Source organism: Trichechus manatus, unplaced genomic scaffold (genome assembly GCF_000243295.1).
Source record: "Trichechus manatus latirostris isolate Lorelei unplaced genomic scaffold, TriManLat1.0 scaffold00004, whole genome shotgun sequence".
Lineage (NCBI taxonomy): Eukaryota > Metazoa > Chordata > Mammalia > Sirenia > Trichechidae > Trichechus > Trichechus manatus.
Window position 1 is genome coordinate 23374284 of NW_004443940.1, and position 23656 is coordinate 23397939.

Consider the following 23656-nt stretch of genomic DNA (forward strand, 5'->3'; position numbering starts at 1 on the left):
ATATACCAATTCAAGTTTGTACATGTACCTTAAAATTTGAAAAAGAAAAAAAAGGGGCCCTGGTGGTATAGCGGTTAAGAGTTCAACTGTTAACCAAAAGCTTGGCAGTCTGAATCCACCAGGAGCTCCTTGGAAACCCTATGGGAAAGTTCTACTCTGTCCTACAGGGTTGCTCGACTCGATGGCAGTAAACAAATTATGGTTGCTATCCCTTCCCTTCAGTGGAAAAATGATGGTGCTACATTTTGGCAGCTCATGGACTCTTGTGACTGAGCAGGATTTTGGCCAACCTGGGAGCTACAGTGGGATCAGCTCATATGGTTCCCAGAACTTCCTGTGAGGTGGGCCACTGACCTCACAGGAAGTTCTGGGAACCATCTGAGCTCTTCTTCCTTCTCCTAATTCAGATTATTTATGTAATGGGTTTAAAATTAAAATAATAAATTGATTTAGTTTTTTTTATTCCATTCAAAAAAATCCTCAAGGTTGCCTACTACATTTTCCTTAAATGAATACATTAAGTCATGATGCCTCAGAGGTTTCTCATACTAGAATGTCTCAGTCTAGAATATACCTCCCCTACTTTCACTGGGTGAACCCCTACTCATCCTTCAGGGCTCAATTTAAATGTTACTTTCTCAGAAAAAGCTTACTGACCTCTCAGTCTCCCCAAGTCAGGTATTCATGTTGTATGTGTATTATTCCTTCATTTAAATTTATAAAACTGTACCTACATTAGTATTTACATTTTGCTTCTAATAAGCTACACGTGGCAGGAATCATATATATTTTATTCATTTCTATATACTCTAAGGAGCCCTGGTGGTGCAGGGGTTAAAGCACTCAGTTGCTACCCAAAAGGTCGGTGTTTCGAATCCACCAGCCAGGGGAGAAAGACGTGGCAGTCAGTTTCCGTAGATTTACAGCCTTGGAAACCCTATGGGGCAGTTCTACTCCGTCCTTAGGGTCAGTACAAGTCGCAATAGACTCAATGGTGGTGGGTTTGGTATATACTCTGCATGAAGCATATAAATGCCTTCCATATTAACAGGTGCTCAAATATTTGTTGAATGAATGAAATCACATACCATGACAAAATGTTATATGCGAAATGGTAACTCTAAAACAATAAAAGATCACAAAGTAATTTTTAAAGTCAGATTACACCACAGATTAACTAAACCAAATTAATCAGTTGTATTCATTTTTTCTCATTCATTGTTTACATCTTTATCGTGTTTGGTGTAGATGACAATATATCTTTGCAATTCTAATAATTCCTTTTTATCCTAGTATCATCTTCCTAAAATATCATTTTTTTACTCTGTCACTCTTTTGCATAAAAACCTGTAATAGCCAGTCTTGGTTTTCACTATTTTCTTCTCCCAGGCAGGCGGGTAAATTCACAATCTGACAATTACTCCTTTCTAATCACCTCTGACCTCTTAATTCTTTGTACTTAGAATACCCTTCCCACTCTGCTCCTTTTTTCTAAATTCTACCTCTCAGTCAAGGACCAAGCTAAGTCCCTCCCCCTGCCTGAACTTTTCCCACAAAGGGAAAAATAATAGGCCAAAAAAATCTTTTTCTGAAATGTTATGGTAATAATTATCTAAATTATTATTTTGACAAAATGAGATACTGGCTTTTAAAAACATTGAACTATTTCATGTGTATGTATCTCTCCAACTAGAAGAATTTCATACAGAAATTGTGAATTACACAGACTTTTGCTTCCTTCTGTACTCCCACCTAGTGGATGCTTCATAAATATATGAATTAAACCCTTTAGGGAAAAAAAAAAAATCCCAAAGACAGAAAAAGGCCAATATTCAGAGTTGAATTTGGGTAAGAATTGACAAGGGAACTTCTTACATGTGGGTATTCAAGATTATGAATCTAGAATACCCGTCGCCATTGAGTCAACTCCTACTCATAGCGACCCTATAGGATAGAGTAGAACTGTCCCATAGGGTTTCCAAGGAGCAGCTGGCTGGTGGATTCAACTGCCAACCTTTTGGTTAGCAGCCGAGCTCTTAACCACTGTGCTACCGGGGTATTCTTCTTCAAAAAACACACTTAACCGGCAAGTTGTTTTAATTTCTTCAGCAAGGATGGGATGGTAATAAACATAAAACACAAGACCACCTGAAATCTAAGACATGCACCTTATACATAAAAATATCACTGTTTATATTTTTCTCTCAGCCACTACATTTTTCCCTTCAATAGCTGCCATAAATTGAGTTTGTTCCCTCCTGACCTTGCCCTGACTATATATCTAAAACAATTAAGATGAAATACCCTATATTCAAATTTTATAAATGCTTGATGCTTAAAACATAAAGATTTCTGAAATCTCAATTCAGTGTTCAGTTCTTACCTGCAGCTTCTGATGTATTTGAAATAATTCATCATATATCTGATTGATATGATGTGGAAGTAAACTCTGTTTGTTTGATGTTTTAGATGTTAGATGCTTGACACGTTTCAAAGGAGAATCAGTTGTATCACTACACCATTCACTCCAAGATCTTGAATTAAAGGTCAAATTCGTTGGTTGGGTAGCTGCTGAAAAAATTTTAAGAATAAACTTGGTTAATTTATGGCTTTCAATATTCTCAAACAGTAATCTTCAAGAAGAGTTATTTTAAATATGAATTGCCATACTGTTACAAGTATTATATAAAGAGAGAAAGAATGATAAAGCAAATGTGGTCAAATGTTAACATTTAGAAAATCTGGGTGAATGGTATAAAGGAATTTGTTGTACTCTTTTTGCAATTTTTCTGTAAATCTTAAGTTATTTCAAAATAAATTATCTGAAAACATTCTCGTATTAATACGTAGGCCAAGAAATGGAATATTATCTTACCTCAGAAATTCCTGATATTTCCCTACCTCTCCTAAACAAACTTATGTTAATTACTAAGCAAATACAGTGTTAATTGTTGCCTTACTTTTCTTTTTAGTTTTTACCACTTAGGTATCTTAAAAAAGACCTTGTTTTCTTGTCGTTTTTAAAATTTTATACAATTTCTGTAATTATATAATCATATGATTATGTAATTTCTGCAACTTTCTCTTTTAAATAATGTTTTTTGAAATCTATCCATGTTGATGCAAATACCATGGGTTCACACATTTTTACAGCTTTATTCTATTTTATAAATATATGACAACATTCTATTATAAATGGATTTTGGAGGTTTTGGCTATACAGATTCTACAGTCTTGTACATAGCTCCTGGTACACCCGTTCGAAAGTTCCTCTAGGTCATCTAATAACAAAATTGCTGGATCAGAGGGTTTATGTGCAGGTTCAGTTTTACTAATAATGCCAAACTGTTTTGCAAATATTAATTTCCAAAATATTGATTTGTACTTCCAACAGCATTGGTAAGATTCCGGTTGCTTCCTATCCTTGTCAACGCTGTACTGTCATAATTTATTTTCTGTTAATACTGAGAGTTTGAAATGCTATCTCGCAGAGGTTTTAATTTGCATTAGCCTCCTGGGAGCCCCAGCTTTAAGGAGGAGGTCTCCTTATTATATTCCTCACCTTCTGCAGACCCAGGGCTATACTCTGTATCTGGAGCCTGGAGGAGCCAAAAATCAAAAAATTGTGTGAAGTTTAAAGAAAAAAAAGTGTTACTTCATTCGGTGCAGCAAATGTCCTTAGTCCTTAAAGTGAAGACGCTTCCAGTGCTCTGCTTACCATCTTAGGTTCTCGCCTCACCAATCCCTGGCCTGAGTATTCCTCACTTTTTGTCAAACCTGGCTTTTTATAGCTTATCCTATGTTTTCAGTGGGAAAGTCCAACATATAGATAGAAACACAAGTCCAGGCAGAATCATTTTTTTATCTCCTCAAATCCAGAGACGTATAAGAAAAAGGGGGTAAGTGAGATGGGGCAGGGGGAAATGAAAGCATGTTGTGTGTAGACAACGTATTCCCAGGAGAACAGGTGCACTGGTGCTATCAATGGGATAATGGTGCTCATAGTCTTGCAGCCAAGAGGGAGTGGAGCACCACCTCTGGCTGCCTCTTTCCTTGAAACCCTGACAAAATTCTGAAATGCAACCACATACATACAACGCTCCTAGTTCAGTGACTAAGGAATCCCAACTCAGGTAATTTGAAGTATTTTCTCAAAATATTTAAGGATTAGTCAAATACTACCACCATCATTTACTTACTGACTTTCTAACAGATACTGACACGAAAAAGAACTGAAGGACATTATAAAAAGTACTCATTTGATTTTTAACTTATTTTGATGAGTTTTGAGAGCAAAGACTACTACTGGAAAGTAATGAAGTTTATTTTTCTTCTTTAGTTTCATAATAAGCACAGTAACTATCTTATGGCTAACAAAAAATCAGCACACAGAAACATACAGATCCCTCAGAACCATAACGAATGAGTAAGCCTTATGTGCTTTACTTGACAAAATTAATATTTTAAATGAGTCTCCTGAAATAAACATTTCCTTTACCTTTATCTATTTCTTTAAAAGATTGCTTGGGTATTTTGGAGGCACTAAGTCTATGTTCACTCTTAATTAACTCCTCTGTTTCCCGTTGCTTCAGATCATGAAAAGAATCCAGTTCATCACCTAGGCTTTAAAAAAATATTCCATCACAGCAATCTGGAAGTTTTCTACAGCATTTTAAAAAGATAAAACTGTTTTTCAAATACTAACAGGAAAATAAAATATTACTGAGAAATGTATGTAAAAAGTAACAGTCAATAATCCTGAGAACCCATTACAAGCATCTTTTGCCCTTCTCTACCTATTCAATGGGCTTAATTTAAAACTACATATAAATGTAGAATGCTCTACAACTTTCAAACACTTTCTTTCACTTGATACCAAAAATTGTGTGAGGCAGATATAACAGTACTGTTTATCCACAGTTTTGGCTAAAAGAACTAATGTTTCAGATGAGGAAACTGAATCCTAAAGAATTTAAATAGGTGACAGGTAATGTAACTAGGAAGTGGTAGGGCAGAATCCTAGGTCTTAAGAAGACCATGTTATCTCCAAAAAGACTATCTCAGAGTTGAAATTTCTACAGCAGTGCTGTCCGAAAGGAATATAATGCAAGTCACATACATAGTTTTAAATTTTCTAGTAGCCAGATTAAAATCATTAAAACAGACAGGTGAAATTCTGATAATGCATGGGGTCTCTACGAGTTGGAATCAACTTAATGGCACCTACCAACAACCCAGTATATCCAAAAGACTACCATTTCAACATGTAATCAATATAAAAAGTTATTACTGAGATATTTTACATTCTTTTATCCATGCTATGTCTTCAGAGTGTGTATTTTAAACTTGTAACACATTACAATTCAGACTAGCTATATTTCAAGTTCTCAATAGCCACATGTGGCCTGTGGCTACTGTATTAAACAGCACAGTTCTAAGTTAAATCATTCATAACTAGGGATTATGGAAAAACTTTCCAATGTTGTAAGAACCTTCATAGGCCAAAAACTTCAAATTATAACTTGAAATTGTACCTCAATCATTTATTATTTATTAACAAAAAATTATAAAACTATCAGTTAAGTATAAGAAAATAACTTCCATGAATTCACTATTATTACGTTAAAGCAATTTTCACTTTCCTTCCCCCTACATTCAAACTAAGTAGCCCTGGTGGAGCAAACGGTTAATAACTGACAGGTTGTATCCACCCAGCCGTTCCTTAAGAGAAAGACGTGGAGATCTGCTCCCATAAAGATTACAGCCAAGAAAACCCTATGGAACAGTTCCACTCTGTCACATGTGGTTGCTATGAGTCAAAAACGGCAGCTAATAACACATTCAGTCTATCTCATGTACAAATCTCGAATCCAGATCAACTAGATTATTCTGTGATTATCAAATGAAATAGTAATAACAAAAATGATAATAATCATAGCCTACATCTGAGTATATATGATGTACCCAGCACTGTTTTAACATCTGTACCATCACATATTGAAAACAGTATTGCAGCAAAGCTTAGATAGTTTAATTTAACATAAGAATCTGTAAAATGATTTTTTAACAATCTTTCTTTGGCCTTGGTGCTCTTTCTTTTAAACATTAAAAAATGCTGCCGTGAGCCAACAGAGAGAGAAAGCCTTCCCCTAGAGCTGGCGCCCTGAATTTGGACTTCTAGCCTCTGAAACTGTGAGAAAATAAATTTCTATTTGTTAAAGAAAAAAAAAAAAAATGCTGCTGCAGTAACCAGTGTTTGGGAGACACTACCAGTCTCTCGAAGAACCATGAACAGATAGAATTTCAATACGGTAAATTTTCCAAATCACAACTTGTAGTGCACATGACAATGAGTGGGGTTCTGCATAATACAGATGAGGATGATGCCTTTTTAGACAATCTACTTCAAGTAAGAAAAACAAAAATTCACAGATACCCATCTGCTATGACTTTAGATTTCTAACAGTATCTTAATCTGAGAAACAAATGCTTCACAAAATATAAGCTTACAGTTGAACTGGAATGGGTAATTCAAAAGACCAAGTGGTTGATAACAGAATACTCAAACCCAAGCCTTTTAAGTACAGAATGAAGCAATTATGAAAAAATTAATGCTCCCAAATATCGATTACAGATATTTTACCCAATGCCATCGAGTCGACTCAACTCATAGTTACCCTATAGGACAGAGAAGAACTCCCCCATAGGGTTTCCAAGGCTGTAATCTTTACGAAGCAGACCGCCGCATCTTTCCCCCGAGGAGTGGCTGGTGGGTTTGAACTGCCAACCATTCCGTTAGCAGCCGAGCGCTTAATCACTGTGCCAGCAGGGCTCCTTACAGATATTTAAGGTGCGCTTATCTTTTTTTTCTTCTAAATTATTTCAATATTTCATGTTGTAGAGATATATACCTATACAAAATCATACATATACATATATATACACACATACACACATATGTACATATATAACTATATGTTATATGTATATATAGTTTTACCTTATTTCAAAATGTTAACTCCTGGATAGCCATAGCATTTTGTTTCTGCCATATATTTTTGACATTTAATACAATTCAATTTAGAACTTTATTTCATTTTTGCTTCCATTGTTTTTATGCTGGTTTCACCCATAATAAGTATTATCTCCTCTAAAGAACTGCCAACCCCTTGCAGCCCAGCGCTATACCATACAGTTCTTGTTTCATAGTTACCATCTCCACAGACCCTCTTCTTCCATCTACCTAAAATATAGTGCTTACCACACTGCTCAACACACAGTGAATATTGAGTTAAACATTGCTGCCTAACAAACCTGTACTCCAGTTTTTTCCCTACTTCCTTTTTTTTTTAAAAGCGAACAAGATCTTCATTTGGGTTTTGAACAAATAGCTATAAAAATAAATTTTCACTTTTCAAATTATATAATTTAACTTTCCATTATGCCTCCAAACATAATGTTAGGTTTATACTCTTACTACAGAGATCCTCAGTAATATTGAATAAGTTTCTTCAAATATTCAGCAGGCTCCAAACTGCGTATACTTCCTTTCGGGGAAAAGCAAACACATACACATAGTATACTCTTTTTTCCTTTCTCAGTTTTTTGAGATACTGAGGGGACAGCAACAGATACGATTCAGGGCTACATTACCAATTCATATTTAAGTGCTTGAATGAACTGCAAAGAGGTGATGTGCGATGCTTTCCTTCATCAGAATAAAATCTTAATGATGAACCAACTTTATCTCCAGATGAGTAGGTATTCAAATCATCTGTCAACAAAAAAGAAAACACCAGAGATCACACACTGAGATCATACACTAATGTTGCATTCTAGGCTCCAATGATAAGACAGCAAAATTACTTAATGGTTTTTTATCTATATGTCTCCCTAACTGGACTGCAAACTTACAGAACACAGGCACCAAATCTTATATTTATATAGCACTTTACCGATAATAGGAGCCCTGCTAACGCAGCAGTTAAGAGCTCAGGCGCTAACCAAAAGGTCAGTAGTTTGAGTCCACCAGCCACTCCTTGGAAACTCTATGGAGCAGTTCTACTTTGTCCTACGGGTCACTAGGAGTCTGAATCGACTTGAAGCCAACAGTTTTTTTGGTTACTGATAACAAAGTGCTTTTTCATCCATTACCATATTTGATCCTAGCAATGACCCTATGGAGTTAGCAGACTAGGTGCCTTTAACCGTAATCTACAGGTCAGGAATCTAAGGACCAGAGAGGTTATGTAAATTTTCCCAAGCAACATAGTTGGCAAGTGGGAAGACTAAAATTCAGAATCCAGTCTTCTTCCCACCTAATCATGATACCACTTGTTAGTCCTCATACATTTGTTTAATAAACTCATAGCTTTTATCTAAATTCAGGCAATAGAAGAAAAAAGGGCACTTCTCCGACAAGAAACTAAGAAATAGTTTAAATGTATAAACGCTAACACATCTTTACTCCTCAGAAATTTATTGAGGTATACTTTTTAATTATATTTTGTATGTTGGAAATTCTAGGGCAAATTTCATTACTAAAACACAATTTCAAGATTTTTTTTCAAGACTCGGTAACAATCTAGAATTTTTTTTCATACTGAAAGAATATTTCAGAATGTTTTTCAAATCAAGTAACTTTAGTTGAAAATAAATTTACTGATCCAATTATCTGGTGTAACCCACCAAAGTAAACATCAAGAAATGATTTACATTTCACAACAATTCACAGTGATTTAAGCTTGGGGGGCAAAAAAGGAAGAAATTCTCTAATCAACAATGCGATGAACTTTTAAAGATGCAAACTATTCTTTCTGCTGTAATTATCCCAAAGTTCAATGATTATGTTTACCAAGTAAAGACATCACCTAAGACATATCAACAAATTAATATATTAATGGTTAATACATATTAACATAGCTATGCATATTTTCAGAACCTTAATAGCATAAAAACACTTAGCTACCGATTAACACGTTTTTAAGTACTACCCACCACAAGACTTCTGGCAACTAGCCTTAAGTCTCAACAAGTTACTTTGTTTTTTTTTTTTTTTGTTTAATCTTCTCTCTCAAGTTAAATTTGTTAAAATCTCCAAATATACAAAATACTCTACTGGCTTACCTGGGTAGGTTAGAGATCTCCTCTTACATTTAGCCTGGTCAAAATTTGAAAAATCATACTAAAAAAAAAAAAAAAGATATATTTAATTTGTATAATAAAAATTCATTTATAGTCTCCAGACAGCTCCCCACAAATTATATATACAAAGATAACTAACTACAAAGGTTACGGTAGAGAAACGTGGTGGACACAACCTTAACCAAGTGATCAAAGTCAGTATCACCAAAAACGGGACAAACCAACATCACGTGCCTCCTGATGAACAGAGAAGGCTACACATCACTGATGTAGTATACCTGCCAAAAATGCATAACCCAAACCTAAACTGAGGAATAGTCTAGTAAATAATTGTCCCATACTCTTCACAAACATTAACATTATGAGAGACAAAGAAAGGCTTAGAATGTGTTCCAGATTAAACATAACAAAAGAGACAACAAAATGCAGTCTGCATGTTTGGATTGGATCTGGACCAGGAGAAAAATTTCTACAAATAAAATTATTGAGATAATTGGTGAAATTTGAATATGGACTATGAATTATACGAAAGTATTGTACTGATGTTAAATTTCTCGGTAACTTTACTGTGGGTATCTTAGAAAATGTCCTTATTCTTAGGAAAGACACACTGCAGTATTTATATTTCGGGGCAAAGGGGCATAATACCTGCAAATCATCTCATCAGTTCAGAAAAAAGAGGAAGAGAAAACGGCAAAACAAATATGGCAAAACGATAATTGGTGAATCCCAGTTTAGGGTGCAAGGGAGCTCACTATACTGCAACTTTACTGTAAGTTTGAAATTATTCCAAAATAAGAAGTTTAAAAAAGAAATTAAGTTTTTTAAACTCCACTCAAGTATTTATTTACTGTGGTAAATAAAAGTTCAAAAATACTTTCTACAATGCCATATCAAGCTCTGCATAAACATAAACCCTTAAAAGTTATGGTGAGGGAATTTCTTTCTGATAGAAACTTGTTTCCTGTACATATAGTACAGAGACATTTACACATCTGCGGTCACAAATTACTTTTCTCCCACAGCTAAGTTTCACTAAATCGATTTTTCTGCGAAAGGCATGCACAACTCTTTTCCAAACTTTCAGACGTCTCGAGAGAGCTGGGTAGCTCTACCCCTTGGTCTTCCAGCAGCCATTCGAAGTCACCAGTGGAAGAGGCACCAGGTACTCCGATCCACGGTCCCCGCAGCCTCGGTTCCCAAACGCACAGAGGCAGTCCTCGCTCTAGACGAGGGCCTCCTCCCGCTGCCAGGAGCCCGAGAGCCTGAGAGGTGCAGCCGCCGTAGGGAAAGAAGGCAAAACAAGGACTGGGGCTCTGGTGCAGGAAGGAGGCGGCGGCGGCGGCCTCACCTCTTCAGGGCAGCTGCCCCCCAGTCCGTAGAGGCTTTTGAGACGCTCCACTGCGAGATCCTGACCAGGGGGCTTAACCACCCTAGGTTCCATTACGCTCTGCGGTCACCGTTGTCTCCACAGTCACCGCGTTTAAACCTACGGCTGGGAGGCAGGGGGCGGAGCTCGCGGAAGCGCAGTGCGTCAAGACGCAGGCACGTCTCCCGCCTCTCGCGGGTACGCACCGACGCTGCGGCTCGCGGGGGCGGGGCGCGGAGCTGGCGTCTTGGAGGGCGCTGCCGGCGGCCGTGGAGCCTGGTGTCTAAGGAGCATGTTAATACTGAGTGGACTTCGGTGAGTGGCTAGGTGGCATCTCTCCCAGTCTATGTATGTATATATCCTCGCGTTACAATTTTTTTCTCCTGCCGAATGATATAACGACTCTGTTCCTTTTATAAGAGTGTTATTTGGACAGATAAATGGTGTTTCCTTTTACTAGTGGCTTACAAAAAACAAATTTCTTTTTTTTGCCAGCTGGATTTTCGCTCTATCGTGTCCAAGGAACCCAAAAGCAATTTAGAAAGAACGTGGTAAGGGGCCTAGGGCCTGAACACCAGATTCCACTTTTAGCTGGTCTGGTCTGTCATTCACTCCATCCCTGAGCGGGGCTTTAACCGTATCCTTAGAAAAACAAAAACCCAAAAACCAAACCCTTTGGCCGTGGAGTCGATCCCGACTCATAGTGACCCTGTAGGACAGAGTAGAACTGCCCATAATGTCTCCAAGACTAATCTTTACGGAAGCCAACTGTCACATCTTTGAAGCTCCGACCTTTCGGTTAGCACCGAGTGCTTTAACCATTGCACCACCAGGGCTCTATCTATCCTTAGGGCGAAGTAAAACTACGTACTCAGCTCCACTCGGTGCCACGTTATCAATGTACCGCTTTCTCGTAACCTGTGCGTCTGTATGTACAGGGGAATGCACACATACAGACTTAAGATCTATTTCCCAAGCTGGTCCAAACCTGACCGCTACCGCCAGCCAATTGCCTACATACCAAAATTCATCTGTTTTTTTTAATCAGAGGTGGACTTTGCCAACTGTAATATAGCAAAGAAAGCTCTTAAGTATAACGTGGGTGTAGAAGGGAAAAAAAAATCAAGAATATGGCAGAAGCATAAAAATCCGAAAGATAATTACCTCCTCACTTTCTCTGCCATTTGACTGTGTTCTAGAAGTTAGTATATGGTAAGAGCTCGGCTGTTAACCAAAAGGTCCACAGTTCCAATCCACCAGCGGCTCCTTGGAAATCCTATGGGGCAGTTCTACTCGTCTTAACAGAGTCGCTATGAGTTAGAGGCAAGGTTGTTTTTTTTTAAAATAATTAAAGTATTTTTAAAAAAAGTATTAGAATGTAGAAGCAGCCCTGGTGGCGCAGTGGTTAAGCAGTCGGCTGCTAACCAAAAGGTCGGTGGTTAGAACCCGCTGCGTACAAGATGTGACAACATGGCCTTCACCAGGCTGAGTCCAGCACAACTAGATGGTGCCCGACTACCACCACTGACTGCTCTGACAGAGATCACAACAGAGGGTCCCAGACAGAGCTGGAGAAAAATGTAGAAAATTCTAACTCAAAAAAAAAGACTTACTGGCCTGAGAAACTGGAGAAACCACGAGAGTATGGTCCCCGGAAACTACTTTAACTCAGTAAAGAAGTCACTCTTGAGGTTCACATTTTAGCCAAAGATTAGACAGGCCCATAGGACAAAACAATACTAAAGGTGCACACCAGCCCAGGAGCAAGGACTAGAAGGCAGGAGGAGAGAGGAAAGCTGTTGATAACCCAAGGTCAATAAAGCAGAGTACTGATGTTTCATGGGGTTGTTTACCGGTGTCATAAAACGATACGTGTACTGTTTAATGAAGCTAGTTTGTTCTGTAAACCTTCATCTAAAGTTCAATAAAAAAAGATATTTAAAAAAAAAAAAAAAAAGGTGGCAGCCCTCTTCCGTAAAGATTACAGCCTTGGAAAGTGCTCAGTGCTTACTGGCATGGTTATCAACCTAAAAACCTGTGTTGAACAGACTGATTGAGGGAAACAATTGTATAGCCCTTAATTTCTCTAATTTATACATTACTGTAATAATTGTTCAGCTGCATGTCTGGACTAACTCCTAATTTCTCAATTATTTTTAAAGCTCCTCAAATGCCCAAATTTTATAAGATCAATACTTTAATAGCTATTGTTTGAAAATTATTTAAACCAATATCCTTTTGGCCATAAAGCATGACTTAAAAATGTACAACTAATTTCTTTATATTCTACTTTTAAGCAGATTTTAATGTGAGAAAAAACCTATCATTGTGGGTTTGTATACCAGTGGTTAGATAATGAAGTTAGAGAAATCACAGTCCATTCCTCAAGTGTGACAAAAGGCCTTTGTTATAAATGCCTGAAGCCACTTTTAATTCAAGTTTCTATAATTAATGAAGAGAAAAGACAGATACAACATACGGTTGATTTTAACATATGCCTCTTTGGAACACTAATAAAAAGGGCAGTTTACCGTCATTTTTATCAAATTTTTGGTCAGAGTAGCAGCTTTTAAAGCTTTTGAATTCATAACTTCAATGCTTTAGGATAGCACAGAAATAAGTGTAAAAAAAATCTCTTAAAATGCACTTTTACTTGGAATTTATTCTAAAATAGTGACAAAGGCATCAGTTATCTCAACTGAAAAGCTGTAACAAACCTTCCATCAACTTATATTACACAGATGTCCACAGAAGCCAATTCAAAATATAAAATATGCATATATGAAGTCCATGGTTCTCTTTTAAGGTTCAAGTAGTTCAACTGATACATTTAGGGTAGGTTTACACTTCAGGTGTCTGGCTTGGGGGCCAAGGGTCTTTACAGTGATGGCATTCCATTACTCATTACCTACACAAACCACACATAACATCCCTCCCCTCATTTGACTGGTGACTGACCTGGTAATTACTAAAGGACAACCCACTTCTAAATCCTTACAAAATGTGGAATATAGGAGGGTAGAGGACAGTCACTGTTCATGACTGGAGCATACAAAATTTTGTGCTCTGTATGGTTTCTTTGTAGATTGACATTGAGTAGGCCAATGAGAACACCCTCTTCCTTTAAGAGTTGCTTAACACTAGCCATTCCCAAATATATTTTTCAATGTGTATCAGACTTGAGAAGAGTCACTTCCTCAGGAACACTAGAAATTACATGGCAGTTTTGAGTTTACTAACCTTTTAATTGTCCTCCTTCCTTTCTGCCTGGTACTAGAAGGGGGTGAACAGACAACTAGATGCACAAGTAATGAATTTTTTAAATGTCATGGCTGTTGTCAATGTCACTTTATTTCTGCTACAAAATTCACCAGAAAAAGGTACTGCAACAATCTAGTATAAAGCAAATCTTCAACCAAAGAACATGGTATAGACCTTGTAAAAATATTCATATTTTATCACAATAACTGCAAGAAAAAAATTCAAGTTCTATTATCAGAACCAAGCTGCAGTTTCTGAGGTAGTAGAGACAGATGACAGCAAAGTTTTAGAAGTAAAATAAAACAAAAACTCTTAAGGAAATAGCTTGTTTAAAATGTAGAACTTAATGCCTTTGAAAGGGCACAGGAACCTACATATCATCAAGAAAAGGTATCCTACTTAAAAGGTGATTTCTAACTACACAGGAGGTGCAGGCAAGGATTAGAGAAGAGCACTCTGGTTAAGCCTCTAGCCTCCGAGGCTCTACCCATTCATAAATGAGTCTCTGCACAAACGAGCACACAGATAGTTAAGATTACCAAATATATTTCAAATCTTAAAAAAAATTTAAAATCCAAGTTGTGGTCCCTTTATTCAAAAGGTAAGCATATCCATGCAGGAAGTCCAAATATCTTAAAAGGAATTAAAATTAAATTGCATATATCATATTCCTTCAATAGTTTGAGGTGGTCTATTGCTTTTAACAAGGTTAGTATTCCATTTTTAATACAAATATGTCAGGAGTACATAAACACAAGTACACCTGAAATACACCAGTGTTTAAACTTTTATTTCACACCATGCAAGGTCAATTATAACATTAAAAAATGACAACAGCTATAAGCTGCAATTTTACATTTATACATTGGAAACGTCCATTTTCAAAATCTGAACATAATTACCATATTGTCTGTAACGGCTAAGCTTCAATTTAACTGTTGATACAGATAAAATTTACTATGAAAAACAATGATTTATATCTGTCCACATTCTGTGATACTAATTCTTTGACTAACTGACCCTTTAGGAGAACCAAATGACTCAATCTTTTTCACAGTATCCATGCCATCCTTAACAAACCCAAACACTACATGCTTAAAGTCCAAGTGTTCTGCTTTCTTCAGTGTTATGAAAAACTGGGAATTGTTGGTATCCCGGCCCCGACTGGCCATCGACAACAAACCAGGGCCAGTATGCTTCACATCAAAGTTCTCATCTTCAAAGTTCTCTCCATAAATGGACCGCCCTCCTGTTCCATCATGTTTGGTGATATCTCCCCCCTGGAAAAAGATTCCAATTAGTAGGATTCCTGAATACAACACACAGAAGTCATCACTGCAGAATAATCCGAAAGGCTTTCTTAAGAATGTGATTTGAAAACTCAGAATTATCCATTTTTGAAAGAAGATAAAAATAAAGAGGTCTTTTTCCCACCCTCAATTTGAGCAGGTTCCAAGGGATGTCAGATCTGTAAACCATTTTAGGTTGAAACTTATTGGTGGAAGGGGGGGGTGGTGGTAATACCAACTAAAGTGTGGAAAAACTAAAGATACGTTATGAAAATTACAGGATGAAGGCATGGGGAAATACTCAAATTCCCCAAATTTGTGCGGTGCATTCTTCTAGACTTCAATTGTAATACACAGTTGATACTTACTTGGCAAATAAAATCTGGAATTATTCTGTGGAAAATGGAGTTCTTGAAACCAAAGCCCTTCTCTCCAGTGCATAGTGCTCTGAAGTTCTCAGCAGTGTGAGGAACAATGTTTGAAAATAATTCCATGGTTATACGTCCTAGAGGCTCATCATCTGCACAAACATCAAAGAACACCACAGGATTTGTTTCCTTGGATAATTCTGCTGCAAGAGATACCTGTCCTTTCTGGAGTTTCAATAAATTCTGTTGACATTCTTCAAATTTTTTCTTAAAACAATCAGCCATTTCTTTAGTTTTAAATCTCACTGCAAGTTGTTCCACTTTTGCTTCTCCATCTATTGAAGAAAAAAAATGCGGTAACCTTAGTATTGAAAGTAACTTATAAATTGTTTTGTTTGTTATGAATGTTTAAAAGGTCCACAAAATTAAAAGTAGCATCTGAATATAGAAACTCACCAGCATAATCTGAGGCAGTCCAAACTAAAGCATTATTTGAAACATTCAAGGGTTTTAATTCCATTGTTTTGGTAATAACATGGTTTGCACACACTTTAAAGACCTGGTCTCGTCTCATTAGGATCCGATAATAATTCTTCATCGTGTGCCACAGAATCTTTATATCTCCAACACCACGCTCTTTCCACTGACTGACATCTCGATCCCATCTATAAAGTTTGGCTCTCTCTTTAAATAAAATTTCTTCATCTTCTTCTCCAGATTTTACTTCTACCTGTAATAGCAGAGGAAATGATCTATAAGCTGCTGTTTATAACAAATTCCAAAGATACGAATTCTTTTAAGATTTACTTTTTTAAAATTGTTTGTAATCACATTAACAGAATTTGAACTTTAGTATCAAGATAAATGGCAATATCCCAGGACGAGGAATACATCAGATTTGGATGAAGTAGTGAAGACCTAATTTGTCATTAAATATCATTTTTTATCTTATGTAACATTCTTCCTCCTTTTGGAAATTAAATGTCTTCCTTTACAGAAAAGATTTCAAAAAGTGCCTGCTGATGAAGAGAAATATTCACTACTGATTGCAGTTCAAAAAACTACAAAGTAATTGCCTAAAACAACATTCTTGTCCAGAAAATATAACTGTTACTTTTTATTGAAAACACTTTGGCAAGTACTAGATTTTTTTTTTTTTTTTTGCCCCCAGAATTATGCTATGAAAACAAACATGATAATCTAACAATATCTGAATTATTTTAGTTCTAGACAATAATGTCATATAGAATTTATCCAGCAACATCTATATGTAAACTTCAAACAAAGACCATTTATTTTTATAAAAAAGGGTGGACTTCTAATAAACATAGAGCTTCCACTTCAAATTATAAATATTCAGACAGAAATGCAAAGTGAGCCCTACAAATCAAGCCTTGTAAGTTTTAAGGTGAGAAATTAGTTACTATTAAGATTTTCATTTTGTAATATTTACCTCTGGTAATGACACTATTGGTTCAAAATGGATATCTTCATTATGAACTACTTCTTCATCACTACCATCTTCATCTTCACCAACTTTACTGGTTGACTGTGTTCCAAACACAGCTGCTCCAGTATTTGCCCACTGGAAATTTTTATCTGATAAATAAATTAGGATATTTAAACAACAGTATCATTTTTTATAAGCCTTTTATTTCTTACTTTATCAATGCATCTCATTTCCAACAATGTAACATATACTTCTAGTAACAGTGTTTAAAATTACATTATTCTGGCAAGTTTACCTCATTTAGTGAGCACACAGTACACTTACAGACTTAGTACTGTCTTTGCTTGGAGATACAAAGTCTCTGCCTAACGTAAACTTCGTAATAATCCACAACCTTCAGAAATCAAACAGGTTCTTAAAAAAATACAATACCTCAAAACTTTGAAAACTTGGCTCTCAAAGGCAGTTCATTTTATGAAACCTTTTTATCACCTTAAAAAAATAACTTTTGAACCCAAAAATGACCTCAGAGATCATCAAATCCGCAAATTCCAAATTTACCACAACAGCCTAAACACGTTTAAAACTTCCCTATCTCAATTTCTTCCTAGGATAACTATCAGCATGACTTACAGTAAACTATGAAAAACTCTTATGGTTATATTAATGTTAAAAAATAATAACTATAGAAGCCCTTTCTTACTAAAACATTAAAATACAGAATCGGGGGGAAGGTGGATGAAATTTCCAAACTTCTTATAATACTGTGGCAAAGGTCTAGTTCCTTCAGGTGTGCTTAATTCTGTAACACAATGATTAAAATCTCTCCTTTTGATCTTACCTTTAGAACCAAACGCAAAATCCCCAGAAGTACTGGAAGCCAAGTCTGCAAATGATAGCCCTGTGCTACTTCCAAACCCAAATGGAACTGTTTTGCTTTCCACTGACAAAAGAAATCAACAATTTAGTATTTCATTATATTTACTGAACATCAAAACTTTACCCAGAACCCCTAGAAGCTGGACCTTGTACAGTACCAGCAGAGGAAAAAAATTATCTTCTGGTTACTTCTTTTGAAGAAAAGTTACAAAATATATCTAATTCTCATCTTCAGTACTGTTAAGTTTATAGGAGCTATTCCCAATGAATACTACACCAAAAGTATAACAAAAAATCATTTTTAATGACAGGATACAGGAGTATCTATACTAAGCCAGAGAGAGAAGTAAGGTTTTCTATAATCTAAAAAGGAGCCCTGGTGGTGCAGTGATTTAAGTGCTCAGCTGTTAACGCAAAGGTCAGTGGTTCAAACCCACAAGCAGCTCCACAGGAGAAAGATGTGGCAGTCTGCTACCATAAAGACTACAGCCTTGGAAATCCTATGGGGCAGTTCTGTCCTATAGGGTCGCTGTGAGTTGGAATTAGTGGCAACAGGTTATAATCTAAAACATTCATCCAGAGGCAGAATTTCAGAAAACACTGTCCAGCATAAAGAGCTCTGTCTTCTGTATTAAGCTGATAAAAACAGAATGTCTCATTTGTAGGAGGTGTGGTAACATACATCATCAGGAGTTTTGGGGTCTTATGTAATTCTGCCAATGTGAAGCTGCATGATCCCTGAAAGTTCTGTGCCTTCCTTTTCCTCTTACATAAATGTATGAGGTTTGAGGTCTGACATACTTTCCTCTAGCATATTAAGACTTTGAAATACCTATAAAAATATTATTTGTGGTTTTTCCAGGCCTACTTCTGAAAAAGTTAGCTAACACAGCCAGTGCACATGTGTGCTGTTGCTGTGTGCCATCGAGTCGATTCCAACTCATGATGACCCTATTATGATACAGGAGAACTGTCCCATAAGGTTTCCTAGGCTATAAAGACCAAGCAGATCACCAGGTCTTTTCCTCTGCAGAGCCGCTGGTGGGTTTGCAGCTGAGCGCTTAACCACTGCGCCACCAGGGCTCCTGTGCCATGTATAACAAAAAAAAAAAAAAACCTGTTGCTGTTGAACACATGTATAAAGCAATACAAGGGGACTCCCAAAAACCAAGTGAGATAAAAAAGCAAGGGGGAAGGCATACCAAACATTACTTACTCTAACTAAATAATAGGCAAGCTTAGTAAGGTTGGTAATGAAAAGGAGAGACATTGAAGTAACACCATAAACAACTGGCACCCCTACTATAATATTTCTGAATTTACTTCATGTATACTTACAATACTTTGAATATGTTTGACTCATAATATAATTCAAGTAATATTCAAATGACAATGCTCTCACAAAGACATTTTCCATGTAAGCAAACCACTGTCCTTTATGATCTGGTGGATAGGTCATACCCACAATGCTTTGTACTCCCCAGTACTCACAACTCTTAACAGTACAGATGTATGTTTATCATCTTTGTTAGCAAGGCAATAGGATTTTCTGATTATTATTACTAATTGTGGTGCCCTTTTAACAAATTGTTTTAAGAAAGGAATTTTTTTGATCTACCTTTAAGAGTGTATCTTCTCAAATATATAGGTGTTCTTTATGAAATGCATGTCCACAAGGTTTATGTAGACATGTATGAAGTTTTACCTTGGCTTGTAGAATCTGCATCATTTTCCTTCTTAGTAGACAAATCTACAGGTTTGTCCTCAGTTCCAGACGAAATAGGTGCTGAACTAACAGATTTGTTCATAGAATCAGGTTCTTCGGATTTATAGAAAAATGGAACAGTCACTTTAGTTCCATCTGTACACACACTGTCGGCTGTGCTGGTCACTTCAGTCAGCTCCTCACCATGGGATTTCTGCAAAGCAGAAGTCACAAAGTACTATGCCATTAAATGCCCATTTCCAAAAAGTATCATATGCCATATTTAAAAAGAAATCGAAGACTTCCATTTTTTGGACAAGACAGAGTAAACACACTCCACCCTATCTCTCCCACTCCATTAAACAGCTGAACTGAAGCAAATAAAGCAACTATTAGAAAACTCTGAAAGGTAGATAAAAGAACATCGACCAAAGATCTCAGGACTCTAGAGATAATCTGGTGGTGAAAACCCTGCGTGAATTTTTGCCTGGGTGCTAGAGAAGCCAAAAACCTGGAACAGCAATGATACAATCAGAAAAGGCTCCCCAAAAGTCAGCTCTCTCTAACAAGAGGACGGGGGGTGGGGGCTGATGGTAACAGAAAATGACCCCTTGTTGGAATTACCAAAAAAAGGGCTTTAATGTCAAGAGATAGAAAGGGACACATAAACCAGAGACTTCATCAGCCTGAGACCAGAAGAACTAGATGGTGCCCGCCTACCACAATGACCACCCTGACAGGGAACACAACAGAGAGTCCCTGATGGAGCAGGAGAAAAGTAGGGTGCAGAACTCAAATTCTAGTAAAAAGACCAGACTTGATGGTCTGAGACTGGAGGGACCCTGGAAGACATGGCCTCCAGACTCTGTTAGCCCAAAACTAAAACCATTCCTGAGGCCGACTCTTCAGACAAAGATTAGACTGGACTATGGGACATAAAATGATACTCATGAAGAGTGTGCTTCTTAGCTCAAGTAGATACATAAGACTAAATGGGCAGCTACTGTCCAGAAGCAAGATGAGAAGACAGGGTCAGGAGCTGGTTGAATGGACACGGGAAATCCGGGGTGGAAAGGAAGAATGTGCTGTCACAGTATAGGGAAAGCAACTAGGGTCACATAACAATGTATGTATAAATTTTTGTATGAGAGACTAACTTGAATTGTAAACTTTCACTTAAACCACAATAAAAAAAAAGAATTTCCATACATTTTTTATAAAAAGGTGGGGGGCTTTAATGAAGCTATTATAACAATGGAGCCCTGATGGCGAAGTGGTTAAGAGCTCGGCTGCTAACCAAAAAAAGGTCAGCAGTTTGAATCCATGAACTGCTCCTTGGAAATCCTATGGGGCAGTTCTACTCTGTCCTATAGGGTCACTATGAGTTGGAATCTACTTGATGGCCTTGGGTTTTGGGTACTGTAACAATGCTCCAAATAGTAAGGGCAAATACTCTTGAAATGAATGAAAAGATAGGTCTCAGCAAAGAAATAGAAAGTATGTAAGAAAAAGAACCAAATGGGAATTTTAAAACTGAAAACAACGAATTCTAAGATCAACTAATTTGCCCTAAAAATGAACTAGTTAGTACCTTTCTTGGTATGGTAATAGACATTCTTAGGGATATGTACATATTCCACACTGCTCCTTAACCCCCAAAACCTAGCATACACAGAGGAATAAGCCTTTATAGTCCTGTTTGTAGAACAAGATTCCATCTTCCCTGGCCATAGGTGACTCACAGACCCCTGACCAAGGGGGATCGAATCCATTTGCAAGCCACCAACTATCATTACCATTTGGTAAGAATACTCTAAGTTTATAGCATCAACAAAGACAACTGCACCAGAAGGAAAACAAGAGAAATGTTCTTACTTGAGCTTCCTGAACTTTTTGAAGCTCTGACTGAAAGTCTTCCCCATTTCCATTGTCCTCATCAGTATCACTGCATACTCCACAAAAAAAAGTAGGTGGAAGCTTTAATGTATCTGCTTTTGCCTTCTCTTCAAGTGTTGGTTTCTTTTCCCAAACAATAACACATTCTTTCTCATTATCTGAAAAATCAGTACAAAACATGCAAAAAGAAAATTAAGAGAAAAGCAGATGAAGTCCAACTACTCTACAACAATGGTCCTCAATGTAATCTACAAATTACAGACTCAGGTAACAAGACCTATGAATGCGAATGGGGAACAAAAACAATCAGAAGAACAATGTTTTTCACCTAATATCATTTTAAAATATTTTAAATAGCCATGAGCATACTACATAAGTAAACCTGAAAAACAGAGAGATGATCAGATTAATAAGCTCCTTTTAAATAGATTTAAAAATACATATATACACCCACTCCTCACTTAACGACATGGTTAGGTGCCAAAGACCAGGTCATTATGCGAAAATGGAGGATGACCATATCAGATCACAAAATGGAGGGTGACGACATCATTACATAACTGCCAAACCACTGAGAATCACAGCCCAGCCAAGTTGCCACATAACCTTAACCACCACAGCCAGTGTTAACTCTTGCCTCATACCTCAGAGTTCGTTACTGCAAGACTGACACACTAAGTAGTAGGATAGTAGATTTTTTTACTATTGGTGTAAATGCAAAATGTCAGACAATGAGAAAAGAGGACGTCGGTAAGTGAGGAGTAAGTGTAATTAGTCATTTTACCTTTACATACCTGCTTGATTTTCTTCCGATGTCCTACATTTTTCTGAGTCACCCAGATACAGTTTTCCATTCAGTTTCTTCACAGCTGTTTCAAAATCTTCATCTTAAAGTATAATTGATTAAAGAATTTCTGTAAGTATCTAGGGGTTTCCTAGCCAGAAACCTAAGAATTATTTCCAACTTCACCCTCTCCCTCACTCCCCACATCCAAATAGCAACCAGTTTTGCCAATTCTACATCCCTAATGCTTCTTTCTACTTTAAAGCTTTAGTTCAGGGTGTCCTAGTGTTTGAGCTGTTCTAACACTGACTGAGCTCCTCTTATCTCCCTGTCCCCACAACCCAGTCTTCTGCACCACTTGCCCAAATGATGATTCTGAACCTTTTCCTGATCATGTAACTCCTTGGCTTAAAAACCTGATATGGCATACAAAGTTTTCTATAATCTGAACTGTGCCTGCCTCTCCTACCCCTCTAAGACTCCAGAAAAATTATGATTGCTTTTGATTCTCTCAAAACATCTGCTCTGCACAGGGTTTTTATGTATCCAATAAATGCTTACTGAACACAGTTCTTTTGATTATTATATTCATTGACTATGTATACATAAATTTAGGGTAAATATCTACCTGCACAGACAGCAGTGATAAGTTCTAAAAGGCAGAGTTAAAATTATATAGCAATGCCCTCAATTACTAAAATTAGCATGTGGCCAGAGTGCTTTTAAAATAACAAAAGATTTACCATCCTCTTCTTCCTCACTAACATAATCCGGTTTATTCTTATAGCAGAAGAAAGTTGCAGGAAGTTTAAGTTTGTCTGCAAGGGCTTTCTGCTCAGGGGTTGGAGTTAACTCATATACAATGAGAATTTCATCATCTGAAGGAGGATCTTCTGGTTTTTTCTCCTCTTTTGCTATAACAAAAGTAAAAAATTGATAAAGATGAAGTTTTATATAAATATTAACATCAGTATTCTAACTGAAAATAAAAATCACAGAACTGATCTACAGATTGAAATATCATACTAATAAAAAACATATACTTATGTTGGACAGAGCTCTATAATAATCACAAACTAGAATTAGCAGTCTTATTTAGTGTTCTACCAAAAACCTTACTGAACACAGAATCTATTTAAAAACAGTAAAACCTTGTTTTTATTTACTAATCATTGAAAACAATTACTATTATTTTTATAATTTTAAAGGTATTAAAGCACTGTGCGGCCATAACCACTTTTGGCATGCTAAACAATAGTTTAGCAAAATACCCATGCATTTGCAACAAGTGAAAAAAGTCTTAAAGAAATCAAAAGCAAAGATTAGTATAATATGAAACTAATCCAAAGCCAACCTTGATTAGTTCCTACAAAGAAAGTTAACAATTGCCAAGGACAACAAATGATTAGGGTTGCATATTTCCAAGCATCATACTAGATAAATTTAAGTAAAAACTGTTATCCTGTGGGTAAATAATACTGTAAGAATCTAAGACAACTTCTATGGCTGAA

General features: G+C 36.7%; 2 protein-coding genes across 18 annotated transcripts in view; both read right to left on the bottom strand.

Annotated features, from left to right (window-relative positions):
* CCDC138 (coiled-coil domain containing 138) overlaps nt 1-10634 on the bottom strand; it is an 88588-nt gene extending 77954 nt beyond the window's left edge. For 7 of the 12 annotated variants that reach the window (XM_023733646.1, XM_023733645.1, XM_023733649.1 and 4 more), the window contains exons 1-5: nt 10496-10630; nt 9127-9184; nt 7654-7774; nt 4499-4623; nt 2384-2571 (exon numbers count right to left, since the gene is read on the bottom strand). In XM_023733646.1, the coding sequence (XP_023589414.1) occupies nt 2384-2571; nt 4499-4623; nt 7654-7774; nt 9127-9184; nt 10496-10588 (585 nt within the window). In that variant the 5' untranslated portion in view covers nt 10589-10630. Of the gene's footprint in view, nt 1-2383; nt 2572-4498; nt 4624-7653; nt 7775-9126; nt 9185-10156; nt 10438-10495 lie in introns of those variants that run through there. The other 5 variants (XM_023733651.1, XM_004369292.2, XM_012556077.1 and 2 more) reach the window with 4 other exon arrangements.
* Nucleotides 10635-13853: 3219 nt separating this feature from the next.
* Nucleotides 13854-23656, bottom strand: part of RGPD4 (RANBP2 like and GRIP domain containing 4) — a 54696-nt gene continuing 44893 nt past the window's right edge. For 4 of the 6 annotated variants that reach the window (XM_023733707.1, XM_004369293.2, XM_023733696.1 and 1 more), the window contains 9 exons: nt 22889-23059; nt 22156-22248; nt 21341-21519; nt 19466-19679; nt 17723-17824; nt 16885-17030; nt 15888-16161; nt 15432-15766; nt 13854-15054 (listed from right to left, as the gene is read on the bottom strand). In XM_023733707.1, coding sequence (XP_023589475.1) covers nt 14749-15054; nt 15432-15766; nt 15888-16161; nt 16885-17030; nt 17723-17824; nt 19466-19679; nt 21341-21519; nt 22156-22248; nt 22889-23059 — 1820 coding nt within the window. In that variant the 3' untranslated portion in view covers nt 13854-14748. Of the gene's footprint in view, nt 15055-15431; nt 15767-15887; nt 16162-16884; nt 17031-17722; nt 17825-19465; nt 19680-21340; nt 21520-22145; nt 22249-22888; nt 23060-23656 lie in introns of those variants that run through there. The other 2 variants (XM_023733709.1, XM_023733702.1) reach the window with 2 other exon arrangements.